General features: G+C 40.9%; 1 protein-coding gene across 1 annotated transcript in view; it reads right to left on the reverse strand.

Moving 5' to 3' along the window:
* fras1 (Fraser extracellular matrix complex subunit 1) overlaps window positions 1-18,551 on the reverse strand; it is a 250,207-nt gene that overhangs the window by 147,901 nt on the left and 83,755 nt on the right. The window contains 5 exon segments of the mRNA XM_029439391.1: window positions 1,843-1,990; window positions 3,980-4,069; window positions 9,483-9,674; window positions 11,544-11,645; window positions 17,686-17,769. Of these exon segments, the coding sequence (XP_029295251.1) occupies window positions 1,843-1,990; window positions 3,980-4,069; window positions 9,483-9,674; window positions 11,544-11,645; window positions 17,686-17,769 (616 nt within the window).

Genomic DNA, 18,551 nt, shown 5'->3' on the forward strand with positions numbered 1-18,551 from the left:
ATCTTGACAATGTTGTCCCACTGTTTAATAGCCTGTTGGGGTAGTTATCTATATGAGAAATTTACATACGTTTGTTTGGTTATAATTGCTGACAGTCTGTGTAGCCATTTTCAGTCAATAAGACAGATGGATCAGCCTTTTTCAAGGAGGGAGGTACAGCAGACGTGCTGCGATGTGACTGTGTGGTTTACACAAGGAAAATAGCCATAATTTGATATCTTCAAAAGCTTTTTAATTTCTATATCTGTGGTATTTCCTGTTGAAACAGGTCGAAGGGAAAAAGGAAAAAAACCTAGTGAGACTGAGCTACATTACAGTTTACTATAAAATACTAAAAGCTTTTTATTGCCCTCATTAATTGTTAAATAGGTGTATATATATATATATATATATATATATATATATATATATATGTATATATATTCTGCCATGGAAAAGTGAAAGTCATTTTTCATTTTATGTAACTTCAAGGCCCCCGGGAGGCGAGGAGTAGCTCTGTGTTCAGAAAGTTTTTTCCATTTAAAAAAAATAAAAACTATTGTACTATTCTGCTCTTTCAAAACTGCACAGGACATATCTCAACTTCAAATAATGCCTTTTTTGTTTAAACGCCCCCCGCCCCCCCCCCCCCAAAAAAAAGACAACAAAAAGTACCCAGGAATTCACAGCACATCACCACTGCCTGCTTTTTAAATAAGAGTTGAAATGTGATATAGATGTGTAGACCTGAATGTGAATATGACGGAGGGCATAAATAAAAAGTTTAAATTAGAGCCAAAGTTAAAAGCAGTGATAGACCGAGGATAGTTCATATTGACTGTGACCGTTCCCGTCTCTGTCCTCGGGCGATGGCATGCTGAAACACAAAGCAGCCTGGCCAGCACTGCCCACCTCCCCGAGGACAAGTTGGATTTAGTCTTCCTCCTGCCTGCCTTACCTATCTATAAACTCTCTGTTTATGAGTCTCTCTTCTTTAATTACCCAACCACCTTCCCATAAACTTACGCAGTTTATAAAGAAACTTGTACTTAAATACCAGCAGCACCTTTCTAGAGCACATTGTGACAGTAGCTGTTAAAGTAGGAGGATGCATGTTTCTGATTTACTTCTGGTTTACCATCATTTAGGGGATTCAAATGACCAGCTAATTTTAAAGGGGAAATCCTGTGCAAAAACACCCCGACTTCCACTTTTTGACATGTGTGAAGGCGTATTTTCCACATTTAATGGATCCTGATGGACAACAGTATGCTGTTCTTTCCCTCAAAACAGTGGAGTGAAGTTTTCAGGGCAAATCCAACCGAATCAAAGAGACAGGACTTGATTCTTGAATCCCAGTTTTGCAGCATCAACAAACAATCACACAGGGAGAAAATCAATCAAAGAAAATGCAGAGATGCCATCTTCCACCCACAGTGGTGGAAAGTACATTAAAATGAAAGCTACAAAACACGACGTGATTTGGCAGCAAGCAAAGTATGACATTCACATACTTTCTTTGCTAGTTAGGTGTATTTTTATGCCACTTTTAGTTTGACTGACTAGGACATTTTCAGGTCATTGTGGTAAATGAGAATGTGCGTACAATTAAATCATAAATGACAACTTCATCCCAACATGCCTCCTTGGATGTACCAAATTTGACATATTTAACAGTGTGTGGCGGTTGCATCTTCAAGCCTCAGAATTCTTCTCTAGGTGGTTTACATGAATAACTAAATATGAGTAGAGAGAGATGTAAAAACGGAACAGGGTTTGATAGAGCTAGAGGACTGATGCAGAAGTTGCCAGACACATACATACTACAGACGCACACACCCAGCATCCTTTGCAGCAGCGTACCTTGGCGACACTCAGGGCAGCATCGACCCTCCTGGGTGATGACCAGGGTGCCCGGCGGGCAGGTGGGGCAGGAGCGCAGATAACAAGTCACCTGGGCATCACGGCATTCACAATCCCGGCATCCGCTATCGCTCCATCGAGCTAGGTCCTGCAGAAAGAAAGGAAAGGTAGAGAGACAATGTGGAGGGATGGAAGCAGAGAGAGAGAGAGAGAGAGAGAGAGAGAGAGAGAGAGAGAGAGAGAGAGAGAGAGGGGATAGCTTATTAGACCAGGCCCTGGTGAATGCAGAGGCACTCTTATTATGTGCAGAGTGAGACAGAATGTCCAAAACACCATAAGAAAGAGGATTTTACTTGAAGAAGCTGAATTATACTCAAAAAGAAAACCACACAGACCAAGCTGAATGCTAATAAGCTGCATGTGTCACTTATAAAAGAGAGTCGGGACTTTTCTATACATTTTCAAAGCAGAATTGAGCTGATCGAGGCCACCAAGAGGAAAGTCAACCACAAAAAAATGAATTGAATCTAGTGGCAGGTCAAAGTTCTCAGACAAGGACAGACACTTGAAATCACAGAACTGAATCGAGAGTGACAGAAAACTATAAAAGCGTCATTAGCTTGTTTTATTAAGCAGGGCTCTCATTTGCAAATGTACTTTTATTCAAGGATTCTATCAGAGGAAAGAATCCTGCAGCCTTCAGCGTCTGTTATCTCATCTGAAAGAATTCACCTGTACGGTTGTATAACAGCTGAGAGCATGAGGTAATTTTACAGGACCAAACACTGTTGCCTCATTATCTACCATATTATCGGACAATATAGTGAAATATGACAATCAGCAGATATTAACATCAGTAAACTGTTGTGGAAAATATAAAGCACATCTCCAACTCATTCATCTGTCAAACAACTGGAGGCTTTTTATACTGCTTTAAAGAAACATACGACCTAACCTACTTCCAAACTAATTTCTAGCGTGTAAATTTCATTATGCATAATCACAGTCACACGAATACATCCATCATGTGCCTGCATGTTTGATGATTTATTCATTGTGCTGATAATATTATACGCTGTAATGTAAAGCTTTAAATAATGACTAAAATAGGTGTCGTTCAAAGTCAAACTGAACATTTTTACTAAACACGCTGCAGTTTAAAAGAGAAAAGAGTTAACGACTGGACTTAAGCACCCCGCGTCTCACATTCATGTCGCCACAAAGCTCTGGGTGTAAATGTATGTATGTAAGCATGTTTTAACATTTGTGTTATAAACTAGTTCAAACTAAAAAACATGAATTAACTTATTTAATGACTTACAGTTTGCAATAGACAAGTGAGAACTATGTTAGTCACTATATTGGCTGCTTTAAATAGCTTGTTAGAAGCACATTAGTGATTCTAAATCCACTTAAAGATAAGTGACATGTCAACATCATTTATTATTCTTGCTCATTAATTGTCCTAACTGTGTCACTTAGAAGTAAAACCAGTAATAAACTAGGCACAAAACTGTTGCTTTAACCTTTCAGACACACTGGTATGGAGAAATGCATGTATCGATGTATGTAGGTGTGAAATAAGTATGCAGTATCCATCTTTGTTTACTACTGGTAAGATAAATTCCTTAGGGAGACAAAGAAAAATCTATTGGAAAAGCTCTCTCCACACTTGCTCTGAGCCTCGGCCTTGGCTGAACGTCCTGCAGCATTTAATGAGCAATCGTCCCTCGCTGAAAATGTCAAAAATTAAAGCCTTTGCATTCTAGGTTTCCAGTACTAGCGTATGAATAATTAAGTTGACGCTAGAATAATAAGAGTTTCTTGTTACAGGCTTATAGCTGATAGCTCCATCTGAAAACACACATTTACTACATGTCACTGCAACTTTTATACTTAGTGTTTGTGTATATATACCTATAACCAGCTTAATATTGATGCATTTGGTTGTTTGTGTAGCAGCCTCCTCTGCAGTGAGCCTTTATACCACTTACTTTCTTTTTAGTTTGAGAATAGAGAGTTTACAGAAGCCCTGTGGTGTCTTTGTCTCACCCACACAGTTTGGATTTCTTGCCTGATTTAGCAATTTTTCTCTCATACATATGTGCATCCACACTCATAGTGAAATAAGAAGTACCTTGTAGGATTTCCCCTCGTACAAACAGGAAGGTTTCACAGAGGAACATTCCGGGCAGCACTTCCACGGCAGGTGAATGAGCTCTGATCCCTAAAAATAAATAAATAATGTAATTAACACCTAAGAGAAAATCACCATAAGGCAGAACATGAGTTGATTGATCCACAGAGAGTTACAGTATAAATACACAGTCCTTACTGTTAGTAGTTTCTATAGTCAGGAACAGAAGAACATCTGTGTTTTATTTTAAGTATGATAAAAGTTAAAGGTAAAAGTTATGTTTGTGTAACATTTCATTTATACTGGATTTCTTGGTGATTTTTACCTCTGTCCATCACACTTGACTTAGTTTTTCCTCTTCAGTTATTTCAGTTATCTTCGTCAGTCCAATTCAATTTAACTTCAGTTAATTCTGGTCGAAAAGCGCAACTTAACATGCACATTCATTATTATTCATTTCAAACGCTTCAGTTGTAATACTTCATTAACATAATCACATTTGACAAACGATTGGGAAGAAATAGTAATAATGGGGCAACGCATGACTTTTAGTTGAACTGACAATAATAAAGCTTTTTCATGATTAGTTTGTCAGTAAAGAAATTACATTAAGTTATGTTTTCGGCTCACTTTACGGAAAAGGATTACAGAAGCACTACTGGTCCCATTTTCATGGAACTTGGTGTAACAGTTGTCACGGTCTGCTTCTCTCCTTCCGTGCTGCACCTCTATATTTTTCCACTCACCCTGCCTCCACCTCACCAGCCAGCCACTCCCACCTCATCAGCTCACCTGGGCTCCAGCTGCATCTCATCTCGAATCAAGCCAGTATTTAAGCCTCTCCGGCTCACTCACTCTTCGCCAGATTGTACTACGACTCATGCGAGACGCTCCAGCACTGCCTTCTGGACTGTTTTCCTGCTGCCAACCCTGCCTCCCTCTGACTTGCCTGTCTATCTAATTTTACCTTTGCTCATCATCTGTCCTGCCTTGTACCTGCTGAGTTCTGACATTAAACATCATTATCAACTCTTCCTGGTTTCCTGTGTGTGGCATTTGGGTCCAAACATGTCCTGTGACACTAACAATCTGGCTGCTGGCCACCGTAGCTGTGGAGGTAAGCCAGTCGACATCAGCCCATGAGCAGGCGTTAGCGATGTTAACCACCCAGGTCCAGCAGCTAGCAGCAACCCAGATCCTGCCGGCAGTTCCAGCCCCTTCTCCTGCTTCACTGCCTCATGCTCCAGCACCTGCACCGCCGGGAGCTGCACCGGAGCCCCGGGTGAGGACCCCAGAGTGCTACGCCGGAGATCTTGAGGGACCAGACTATCTACCCATTAAAATGGACCCAGCAGACCCTTTTGAGGGTGAACTTTATGATCTGTCATATTCCCTCAGCTGCCTGTATGGTAAATTGAAAAGAGCCCCTAGTTCAGGATACAAAGAGGCTGCGCTTGGGATGGCACGCAGGGAAATGGCTGAGACCTGGCTAAGGAGTTTTTTGCGTGGCTTTAGACTGTAACAACCCCAATTGCAATCAGCTAGTTGTCATGCTGTTGGCATTCAGCAGGCTAGCCAGAACTCCGTGAACCTTGGGTTCCTGACTCTGCAGCCTGCCGGTCCTCCGGCTCCAGCCCCAAACCCATTCCTGGGAACTCCCCTGGCCCTGGGAGGTCCTTGAAGTCTCAGTCAGACTGCCGGGCTTCTGAGGAAGGAACCCAGTCATTCCAGACGCCATCCTGCCGGCTTCATGTCTGCTCCTCGGCCAGCTCCAAGAAAGTTAAAGTCCCTGCGTTGGCCGAGCTGCGGCAGTCACTCCTGAAGCAGTTTTTCCTGCAGAGCTGTGGCAGACCCCAGCACCACCTGCCGAGCTGCAGCGGTACCATCTTCCCACTACACTCCCCCGACTTCATGGGTGGTCTCGCCTCCCCTTTCGTCCTCCAGCTGCATCTTGCCACCTACATTGTTCTCCATAGGTACTCCTACAACCTCTTGTGCAGCCTGGATGTCCAGTTGCCCACCTGCCCGTCTATCTCCAGAGTGGCCCCACTCGTCCAGTCCTCCTCCTGCCATTTCCCCAGAGTAGCTCTACCCTTTGGTCCCGTCTCCTGGTTCATCCTTCTAGCCAGATAAAACTTTTGGCCCAGCTCATAAGCTATCTCCCTGAGTTGCCCTGCTCCGCCTCTGCCCTGTCCCCAGACAATCTGCCTGGGGAATTTTGTTCCGTCCCTGTTCAGCTACCCCTTCTTGGTTCCCTCGCCACTTTCCTACTGTTTCATCTGATTCCTGATCCTCTGCCTGTCCCCTATTGGTTTGTCTGCTTGGATTGTGTACTTGCCTGTGCTCATTATCTGTATTGCCTTGTACCTGCCGAGCTCTGTCATTAAATGTCATTCTCAACTGTTTCCGGTGTGCTGCTTTTGGGTCCAAACACGTCCCATGACAATAATGCAGCATTAGTCAAGGAAGAACCCCGAAGCAGGTTAAGCTATCCCCTCAAAAATTGACAGTGCTTTAGTAAAAAGGCTCCACCAATATTGTTTCAAGGTAGAAGTTTGATACGGATTATTTTGTAGGAAGTTGGTGGAGGAATTTCATTGTTTTTTCAGAGAGCTGGTTTCTGTTCAGTGTGGGAAAGCCACTGAAGCTACATTTTACATGACATAGCTACTCACTGTTGAACATGCTCCTAAAACCTGGCACCTCTTAGCCTGTTGTATAAGAATAGCAGTGCATTGTATTATTGAATTCATGAATCCTCTGCAATTTTTGCGCTTTGCAAAGTCATCCAGTGGGCTGGATTGGATCCTTTCAAGGGTCGTATGTTTGACACCCCTGCTCTGCATTGTCATGCAAATACTGGAAACACCAGCAATTAAATAGGCCCACAACACACTTTGTATCGTCTGTGTTTCCATTTTACTTATCACTTTAACCTCACTAAAACCCACCAAAGTTAGAACAACTTTCCAACAATGCAGCATTGGTTTTGGCGAAGGTCTGTGCTCTAGTTATTTTATTGTAGAGGACATAGAACTCAAGGTTTATGTTGAAGTTATAAAATACTGTTTATAGCTATATAAAAAGAAGACAACAGGCTGTAGGACAGAGGTCATATGTTGTACAGATTGAAAAGCCTCTCAAATGTTCCCCATGTATTTTTGATTTTGTTGGCTTTCAAAAGCTTTTCACAATCTGCTCAGCCCATAGACTTTGTAATCCTTTAATAAGAATTAAACATGAAAAATATCTAAATTGGGGTTATAAGCTTCACATATTACAATGGCAATATGCCACTAATGCAATTTTCTGATGCTAAGACCTCCTTATGGGACCATTATACTACATTTACAGCACAGGTGGCACCATAAGGAATCATAACCCCCCCCCCCCCCCCCGCCCTCACACTAAAACTGTACCCCAGTGCCTTTCTCTGACTATTGACCCACACATGTCATTAAACCCATAACCTTCTCTACACAGGGTGAACACTGCATGAGTGTGGTTTTCTTTGCAGAGTGACCTTGCTTAATTCAGAGCTGGACAAACGCCAATTACGCTACTTACGGTTAATGGCACTTACCAGCTGTAATTATCAGTATACAGCATGATTAATGAGGGCTTATTTGGTCGTGGCAGGTGATATTAAAGTCATATTATTAAATCTGCTTGTCGTACAAAAACATTGGTTGAAGTACTGAGTCAACGCGGCGCCAAGCTTAAAGTGGGTCATTTTAGGGGATAAAAGTAACAATTGGAACATCGGCTAATAACCTTAACAAATGCTTTGTTTGTTTTGTCCCAAAAAACTCCCACGTCCAATGTCCTACATTCCTAACTGCCAAATCTGAGAAGCATGTCTTCACATGAAGGCTGCCACTGATGCTTCTGTTGTGTCCATTTGAGGCTGATTTGACGTGGGGATAGTATTGGTGCTGCTTGTGTGCAGTCAGGTTTATGTAAGTGCAGTGTAGCTGGGCGTAACTTTCTGTCTACAGTAAGTTTCTATTGTAGTCCTAATTTACTTAACCCATGTTATTTTTTGCTGCTGTGTCCAGCTTCCACACATATCATTACTGTCTCATCTTATCCTTCAATTTACTTCACCTTAACTGAGCGAATTATCTGTGATGGAAACGGCCGACCCATTCCCCCCAATCTCCTAAATACCAATGAACATGAACGGGTACATTTCACTGCAGCAAATTACACAGACCGGTGGAAACTGTGAACTAAGTAACTGTGACATCTTCCATTAACTTTTTTGTTGCTGATATGAAGGCCAGGAAATGGGATTTCTTGCTGCTGACATGTTGCATTTTGGGGTCAAGAGCAATTGGTTAGAAAGGTTAGAGCAGGTAGAGCCTGCAGGAAAATAATCCTGGTTCCATAAATGAAGTTTCACATTAATCCATAGTAAAGAAGCAAGTCAATACAGCAAGTATGACCTCTTGTAGGTTAAACACATTATCTATGTATTCCCACATGGATAACTGGTCTCGGTGTCACTTGGTGCTGATTTACACTGAAATAATGTGGAGTTTCAACCTGTTTTGCATTAAACCTTTCGCAGAAAAATTAGTAGAAATAGTAAAAATAGACGAGAGATCTATATCTACAATTAATTTTAATAGCTTCTCGACATTCAGAAACAGTGTGATCTAATCTCACTGGAAACTGTTGAACCAAAGTCAGTTAGAAAACCAGCAAACTGAAATGACAAAGGAGGAATTCAAACTTAAATGAACAGCTATTTTTATTTATCATAATTGCATTCATGATGCAGGCTAACAGGCTAACTTAGATAGCTAGCTAAGGGCTACAGCTCAGCTTTAGCATTAGCTAACTGACAAATCTTAGCATGTTTTCACTGATTTATTTGCTGTTACTCTTTGGACTGCTTGGCTTTGCAATAATACCTTACCTTTTTCACGAGTAATTAGTATAAGCAGGTATTCAAGTCAATTTAAATCACAAATTTGTCTCAAGGGGACTTTACAATATGTCCAGTAGCCTATACTCTGTCCTTAGACCCTGGATTGGTATAAGACCCACCTCCAGGTGAAAAATGAAATTGAATCCAGGAAGACAAGTTTGAAGAATACATTCATCATTATCAGACACCAACACTACGTGCAACAATTGTTTTATACTATAACACAAGATATAATTCTGGCTAGTTGTCATGCAAGAAATTATTTTATTCTCTGTTTTAGTAATGTCAGACGGTAGACCAATGCCTTTCATGTTACAAGGTGTTCTACCAGGAATGACCAGATGACAGAATACATTCTCGCAAAAGTTTAGTAAGATTACATTTTTGAGCTCTCTGGCTCAGCTAAATAAAACGTATTAAAATTTAATCAAACATTTTCCATCCTTTGAGGGCAGATTTACCCCCAAGGATGTTTGTGACAACAAAACAGACAACTACAGTTTCCTAAAATGAGCACAGACCTGCTCCTTGGTTATTAATAAAGACCTTTTATTCTTTCAGGCTCACCTGCGGACATTCAACACGACCACACTCGGCCCTCTGGCAGAGGACCTGACCCCGGTTGCAGGTACAGAATTCGCAGCCCGTACCGTTCCACATGACTCCATGGTAACGCACCGCGCCCTCGTACAAGCAGCTTCCCTTGGCAGTGGCGCATTCATCACAGCACTGACCAGCACGCTTCACTTTGCTCTGCCCCTGCAAGAAACAGGTTAGGTTTGTGTTTGTTTGGTTTTCATGTACAATACAGATGATGGGAATGAAAACTGGGCTGTGAGACAAGGCAAAGAAAATCCAAGGAGCTTATAAAAATGCTGTTTTTTGTCTGCGTGTTTCAGCAGAGAGAGATAAGAGGATGAAGCAGAAAGTGAGTGTTGCATTATTAAGGGAAAACACACCAAGCAGTTTAGACCAGACTTTATTTGAAAGTGCTGAGAGGTGTAGATTTACTGACACTGCTGATGTAACTCTAACACAGTGGAGAACTTGAAATCCATATTTACAAAATAAATGAAGGCAGAGTGTTCAAAGACTATCCAAATCACGTTTATTAACAGAGCAGAGCAGGTAGTTATTAGCGCAGCTTTTTCTTCTTGTATCTGCTTATTTCAGAGTGGTTGTTTTGAGGCTTTGAGTCCGCTGGGATCCTCTCTTCACAGTACTGGGTGCAGTGTTTTGTATGCTATCATCAGTGGAGGGAATGGGCTGAGAATATTTTAAGTTTAAGTTTTAGGTCAAAAAAATGGAAACTTTGAGTGAAAGAGCAAAGTGCTTCAAAAGGGTTTCCACTGGCTTCACAGTAACAACAGGACGCCTGATAACAGTTTTTTAAGACCATGAAACGTCTGACCTCTATGCTTTTGATTAGTTTGTGTGTTCAGTATTTAACAGAAAAAGTACCAACTGGCTGCTTTTCACAAAACAAAACTGAAATCAGGATTAACGTTAAACTTGATATTCTCTACTTGATAGTATACTGTAGATTTTAAAATGTTGAGTACAACACATTCAAATGTGTCTTTATGTAATGTACAATGTAATGTAATGTACAAAAACTCATGCCTTTAGTTACAGCAAGGTAGAGTCTTGCAATGGTTTATGCAAATAACAGGCCATCAAACAACTGCAGCACATTCAGAAAGAGACTGTTTGGCACCACCGCCCCTCTTTCCGAGGTGTATGGAGGGAAAAAAGTCTGAAAAGGTCAGAACTCCAGCAGTTCAAGGAACAATTTTAATGTCAGACCAACAGGTTTCAGCTTGTGGCCTTCATCAAAGTCATCACTGCAGCTCTAACAAGAACAAGAAGCTGGCTTCAAGTTTGGTAAAGGTTGATTTTAAAGTGCTGCTGCTAGTTTATAAATGACTTGGTGGCTTAAGGCTAAAATATATTTTTGGTATGCTCAAAGAATATAAACTCAGTTGGGCCATTAGATCTTAAGTCAGCTGGTCACCTCCAGTCAGAACCAAACACAGTGAGGCTGCATTCAGTATCTGGGATTATCTCATATGCCCATACTTGTGTCCATTTAAAATCAAAATGAATGACACTACTACTTTAATTGCGTGGTCAGCCATCTGCCTCCACCGGTTGAGTTGAGAGAGAAAAAGAAAGAGAGAGAACATTTTGTAGCACAATGCAGGTTGTAAAGTAATGGTAGTGGGGGTGGTAATAATATAAATATATACTTGTCACTTGTATTGGCATTATAATGTACTTGTCTGTGCCTGGCCCATTATTTAATGTCTGTGCGTCTGTATTGTGTGTTATGGTCCTCTCCGACGTCACTAACAACAGTTCCAGCACAGAATGGAAGCTGCAAGATGAAATTTGCATATGATAAACATTAAATTGTTAATTTGAATGTGTGCATGCGTGTTGTCATATAGAGAGCAGAAAACATATGTGGGGTCTTGCATAGTTAAACGTCTCTGCATCCATTAGAATTTGAACACAGATCCAAATGTATGAGGTGGATTCTGTATAAAACTGAATGTCAATGAGTGCGTGTGTGTGTGTGTGTGTGTGTGTGTGTGTGTGTGTGTGTGTAAGAGTGAGACTACCCACCTTGTCACAGGTAGCAGGCTGACAGGTGTGTGTGTGGCATTTAGACTGACCCCGGTCACACACACATGTGGTGCAGGCGTTCTTCTGCCACTGCTCGCCATGCTGCAAAGTGACACACAGATACAGACACTTAGATTGTGCCAAACGACACACACGCACACACACACACGCACACACACACACACACACACACACGCACACACACACACGCACACACACACACGCACACGCACACACACATGCACGCACGCACACACACTTATACAGTCTTAGACATCGTGATTCACCGGCTGTTTGTAGGAAACCCAAAGCTCATCAGAATCCAATGAGTGTTTTCTTTTTACGATGCCTAGGCAGTGTGAATAGCATACAAACACTTTGCTGTTAGGAGCAAATACCAACTATCAAATGTCAACATAATTCTCCATAAACTTTTGCAACCGCGCATAGAGAACTGAACTGTAGGAAAACAGGAGCAGCAATGAACGTACAACCTGCTCACACAGCTGCACAGACGTATTCACATTAATATAATGATACACATTACTCACAACCTGCTAGGGTGATGTGCCAAAACAATTACTCAATGAGATAATTAGATACATGGAAAGACTTTTAATACATGACACTTGTGATAATTGTTATAGCAATTTATCAAACAAAAAACGATTTAAAGCTTCTAAAATGTGAGCAATGGGCATATCTTTTTGTACATTTTGTAGATGTTTTATGTCTCCATAGTAAAAACAATAAATCTTTTTGCCTATTTTAAAAGCCTTTTTTGTGGCTTTTAAAACATATTTACTGCACAATGGCTGATGGAAAACCAGGTTTCAACAGTAAAGAGACTGGTAGGTGGATTACTGAATAATGGCAGAAGGGGTGCCTCTGTGCCTATTAAGCATCATTTTGGTAATTTAGCAGTTTTAATGTAAATAAATTTAGTTGAAAAGTATATATTTTTTAGGCGTATAAACTGTTGTTTAAAAGCACACTTCAACGACAACATGAACATTTGTGTATCAATTACTACTCTGTGTTACCTTGAATTCTTGAAGAAAACTTTATTTTTCTCACATGCATCCACAATGAACAAAGAATAAAAACAAAATAGAAAAGTCTTGAGGAACTGAAGTAAATGGGGGTCGCGTCTAACATCAGCAAACCTATATCAAAATATCTGTTGAACACATCCAAGTATCCAGTCGTATGCTTGCCAAACACATGTATTTAAAACCCTTCCGCATAAATACTCTCAAGTCTCAAGAGTCCGATAATAGTAAAGTTTTAAACACAGCCCCAATTTACTTATTTTCTCAGTTCTTTTGGATTCTTTGTTTTAAGTGGAGGGATGAGAGAAACAATGTTTTCTTCAAGAATTGATTTACAAGTCTTCTTTAATCAGCATTTAAATGACTGTATTTCAATGCAACACTGGTCTTACATGTTTAAATATAGTGATTGAAATAACATGTATATGTAGTCTAGACATCCAAACAACTTTTCACAATTCAAATACATTTTGCCAAATGTCTACAAACGTTTTGACCTGCAAATCATCAAATCAATGCTTCCTAGGTGGTGATGGGCTTCAGAAATAGCAAAGAACAGTGAAACTTCTTTATAAACTTCTGCCTCCCTGGCAGAGAAAGTATTCGTCTGTGCATTCTCTCATCAGGACACTAAAGTGAAGTGAAGCAGTCCCACAGCGGCTCCATGCCGAACGTGTTTCAGGTCCTAAATATATAATCTGTTTCAATTTGGGGTCAACTTCCTGTAGCTGTCAGATTAAATCCTAACTTCATTCCTCGTCAGGCTTAAACTGCTTGATTAAATATTGAGCTTGAAAGGATGCAAATTAATTAATTATTTCACAAGAAAGAATATTTTTCACTGATATAACATCTATTTGAGATCAAACCCATGTAAAACACTTTGTAGGGCTCTTTGAAAATCCCTAACCTGTATGAAATATATATACTGTATATGTGAATTAAAATGTGATTTGTAATGAACTACAGCACAGATGTAAGACTGAAACTGGTGCAATAACAGTTAAAACAGCTTTGCTCTCAGAAGAGAAGCAAAGATAATAAGAAAGGATAGGAGAGGAGAGAAGAGGAGAGAAGAGGAAGAACAGGAGGAACAGGAGAAAGAGAGGAGAATGGGAGAGAAGAGAAGAGAAGAGAAGAGAAGAGAAGAGAAGAGGAGATGAGAGAAGAGGAGAGGAGAGAAGAGGAGAGGAAGATCGAAACAAAGAGGAGAGGAGGGGGAAAGAGAACAGGAGAAACAGGATAGAAGAGGAGAGGAAGAGAGAAACAAAGAGGAGAGGAGAGAGAAACAAAGAGGAGAGGATAAGAAGAGAGAAACAGAGAAACAAATAGGAGAGGAGAGGAAGAGAGAAACAAAGAGGAGATGAGAAGAAGAGAGAAACAAAGAGAAGAGGAGAGGAAGAGAGAAACAAAGAGGAGAGGAGAGGAAGGGAGAAACAAAGAGAAGAGGAGAGGAAGAGAGAAACAAAGAGGAGAGGAGAAGAAGAGAGAAACAAAGAGAAGAGGAGAGGAAGAGAGAAACAAAGAGGAGATGAGAAGAAGAGAAACAAAGAGGAGAGGAGAGGAGAGGAAAGGAGAGGAGAGGAAGAGAGAAACAAAGAGGAGAGGAAGAGAGAAACAAAGAGGAGATGAGAAGAAGAGAGCAACAAAGAGGAGAGAAGAAGAGAGCAACAAAGAGGAGAGAAGAAGAGAGAAACAAATAAGAGAGAAGAAGAGAGAGAAACAAAGAGGAGATGAGAAGAAGAGAGCAACAAAGAGGAGATGAGAAGAAGAGAGAAACAAAGAGGAGATGAGAAGAAGAGAGAAAAAAATAGGAGAGGAGAAGAAGAGAGAAACAAAGAGGAGATGAGAAGAAGAGAGAAACAAAGAGGAGAGGAGAAGAAGAGAGAAACAAAGAGGAGATGAGAAGAAGAGAGAAACAAAGAGGAGAGGAGAAGAGAGAAACAAAGAGGAGATGAGTAAGAAGAGAGAAAAAAATAGGAGAGGAGAAGAAGAGAGAGAAACAAAGAGGAGAGGAAGAGAGAAACAAAGAGGAGATGAGAAGAGAGAAAAAAATAGGAGAGGAGAAGAAGAGAGAAACAAAGAGGAGAGGAGAAGAAGAGAGAAACAAAGAGGAGATGAGAAGAAGAGAAAAACAAAGAGAAGAGGAGAGGAAGAGAGAAACAAAGAGGAGATGAGAAGAAGAGAAACAAAGGGGAGAGGAGAGGAGAGGAAAGGAGAGGAGAGGAAGAGAGAAACAAAGAGGAGAGGAAGAGAGAAACAAAGAGGAGATGAGAAGAAGAGAGCAACAAAGAAGAGAGAAGAAGAGAGCAACAAAGAGGAGAGAAGAAGAGAGAAACAAATAGGAGAGAAGAAGAGAGAAACAAAGAGGAGATGAGAAGAAGAGAGCAACAAAGAGGAGATGAGAAGAAGAGAGAAACAAAGAGGAGATGACAAGAAGAGAGAAAAAAATAGGAGAGGAGAAGAAGAGAGAAACAAAGAGGAGATGAGAAGAAGAGAGAAACAAAGAGGAGAGGAGAAGAAGAGAGAAACAAAGAGGAGATGAGAAGAAGAGAGAAACAAAGAGGAGATGAGAAGAAGAGAGAAACAAAGAGGAGAGGAGAAGAAGAGAGAAACAAAGAGGAGATGAGAAGAAGAGAGAAAAAAATAGGAGAGGAGAAGAAGAGAGAAACAAAGAGGAGAGGAAGAGAGAAACAAAGAGGAGATGAGAAGAAGAGAGAAAAAAATAGGAGAGGAGAAGAAGAGAGAAACAAAGAGGAGAGGAGAAGAAGAGAGAAACAAAGAGGAGATGAGAAGAAGAGAGAAACAAAGAGGAGATGAGAAGAAGAGAGAAACAAAGAGGAGAGGAGAAGAAGAGAGAAAACAAAGAGGAGATGAGAAGAAGAGAGAAAAAAATAGGAGAGGAGAAGAAGAGAGAAACAAAGAGGAGATGAGAAGAAGAGAGAAACAAAGAGGAGAGGAGAGGAGAGGAGAGGAGAGGAGAGGAGAAGAAGAGAGAAACAAAGAGGAGATGAGTAGAAAGGGAAACAAAGAGGAGATGAGAAGAAGAGAGAAACAAAGAGGAGATGAGAAGAAGAGAGAAACAGAAAGGAGAGGAAGAGAGCAACAAAGAGGAGAGAAGAAGAGAGAAACAAATAGGAGAGGAGAGGAAGAGAGAAACAAAGAGGAGAGAAGAAGAGAGAAACAAAGAGAAGAGGAGAGGAAGAGAGAAACAAAGAGGAGATGAGAGGAAGAGAGAAACAAAGAGGAGAGGAGAGAGAAAACAAAGAGGAGAGAAGAGGAGAAGAAAAGAGAAACAGAAAGGAGAGGAAGAGAGCAACAAAGAGGAGAGAAGAAGAGAGAAACAAATAGGAGAGGAGAGGAAGAGAGAAACAAAGAGGAGATGAGAAGAGAGAAACAAATAGGAGAGGAGAGGAAGAGAGAAACAAAGAGGAGAGGAGAGGAAGAGAGAAACAAAGAGGAGATAAGAGGAAGAGAGAAACAAAGAGGAGAGGAAAGAGAAACAAAGAGGAGAGAAGAGGAGAAGAAAAGAGAAACAGAAAGGAGAGGAAGAGAGCAACAAAGAGGAGAGAAGAGAGAGAAACAAATAGGAGAGGAGAGGAAGAGAGAAACAAAGAGGAGATAAGAGGAAGAGAGAAACAAAGAGGAGAGAAGAAGAGAGAAACAAAGAGAAGAGGAGAGGAAGAGAGAAATAAAGAGGAGATGAGAAGAAGAGAGAAACAAAGAGGAGAGGAGAAGAAGAGAGAAACAAAGAGGAGAGGAGAGGAGAGGAAAGGAGAGGAGAGGAGAGGAAGAGAGAAACAAAGAGGAGAGGAGAGGAAGAGAGAAACAAAGAGGAGATGAGAGGAAGAGAGCAACAAAGAGGAGAGAAGAGAGAAACAAAGAGAAGAGGAGAGAGAAACAAAGAGGAGAGAAGAGGAGAAGAAGAGAGAAACAGAAAGGAGAGGAAGAGAGCAACAAAGAGGAGAGGAGAGGAAGAGAAAAACAAAGAGGAGAGAAGAAGAGAGAAACAAAGAGAAGAGGAGAGGAAGAGAGAAACAAAGAGGAGATGAGAAGAAGAGAGAAACAAAGAGGAGAGGAGAGGAAGAGAGAAACAAAGAGGAGATGAGAAGAAGAGAAACAAAGAGGAGAGGAGAGGAGAGGAAAGGAGAGGAGAGGAAGAGAGAAACAAAGAGGAGAGGAAGAGAGAAACAAAGAGGAGATGAGAAGAAGAGAGCAACAAAGAGGAGAGAAGAAGAGAGAAACAAAGAGGAGATGAGAAGAAGAGAGAAACAAAGAGGAGATGAGAAGAAGAGAGAAACAAAGAGGAGAGGAAGAGAGAAACAAAGAGAAGAGGAGAGGAAGAGAGAAACAAAGAGGAGAGGAGAAGAAGAGAGAAACAAAGAGGAGATGAGAAGAAGAGAGAAACAAAGAGAAGAGGAGAGGAAGAGAGAAACAAAGAGGAGAGGAGAGGAAGGGAGAAACAAAGAGAAGAGGAGAGGAAGAGAGAAACAAAGAGAAGAGGAGAAGAAGAGAGAAACAAAGAGGAGAGGAGAAGAAGAGAGAAACAAAGAGGAGAGGAGAAGAAGAGAGAAACAAAGAGGAGAGGAGAGAGAAACAAAGAGAAGAGAAGAGAGAGGAAAATGAGAGGAGGAAAGAAGATGAGAGGAAAGGAGAAAAAAGGACTGCTTTCATCACAATATCAAAATACACACACCTCCATTCACATACACACACATGCATATGTCAAAGTCACCCTGTCATCACAAAAAATGTTCTAATAGATGAATGTGTAGAGAATCACTAACCACAGTATAAAATGTGCCAGGTCACATACATACAGATTTATGAGCTGTCATCAGCTGCCTCTTACAAACATAAAATCACAAACACATACAGTACTTATATTAACACATACACACACACACACACACACACACACACACACACACACACAGACAGACACACACACACACCCACACCCACACACACCCACACCCACACCCACACCCACACACACACAGCCTCTGGCTTTGTATAACACAGAGGATTTTCACACAAATCTACACGATATCAGACAATAATACACTGACACAAAGGAGGTTACCTACCAGGTACTGTTTACCAGCAGACAGACAGGGATTGGACACACACTGAGGACAGCAGCGGCCTGGCTGGATCACCAAGTTCTCATGCTGAAGGAAGAGAAAAAAAACAGTAAGACCGGGTCTGTGTGTGTGTGTGTGTGTATGTGTGTGTGTGTGTGTGTGTGTGTGTGTGTGTGTGTGTGTGTGTGTGTGTGTGTGTGTGTGTGTTTCCGTTACATGCAGCACAGTAAATATAACTATATCGACTATATTGCAGCCTTACAATTTGGCAAACGCAATCTTACCAAGAGTTACATAAGATCAGTATCAGTGTCATCGCTGTGTGGGAAATCACTATATTGCGCTGCTGTGAAATAGACCTTTCAACAATTACAAACTCTTACACATTGAACCTTGTTTATTTAACTTGTGAAGGGAGGAAAATCTGCCGAAACAATGAAAAACTGTGTTGAAATCATACAACTCATATTATGGTTTTCAAGGGGCAGAATATTGGAGAGCGCTGTGACTGCATGCTCGCTAACTATCAAGATGCAAGGACGTATATGAAACAGCTTTGGAGTTGTTTGAAGATGTATGTTGCATACATACATCTACTTGTATTACTAGCAGTTTGCCCTTGCTTTCACTTTTTGTGCTAAGCTCGGCTAAGCACATAGGAGTGAAAGATGGCCACACTCACACTCCTCCTATTGTTTTAAGCATTGCTCATATCAATCCAGCAATAAAGCCACCCATAAGGGATGCAGTGGAATATAAAACATATTTGTCTACTATTTCTATATAGGTGGCTTTTATTCCCATTCTATGAATAGGCATCTAAGTATGAGATAAATAATAAATGATGTATTGGATAGACTGTATTGTCT

The sequence above is a fragment of the Cottoperca gobio genome, chromosome 9 (assembly GCF_900634415.1).
Source record: "Cottoperca gobio chromosome 9, fCotGob3.1, whole genome shotgun sequence".
NCBI classification, from domain to species: Eukaryota; Metazoa; Chordata; class Actinopteri; order Perciformes; family Bovichtidae; genus Cottoperca; species Cottoperca gobio.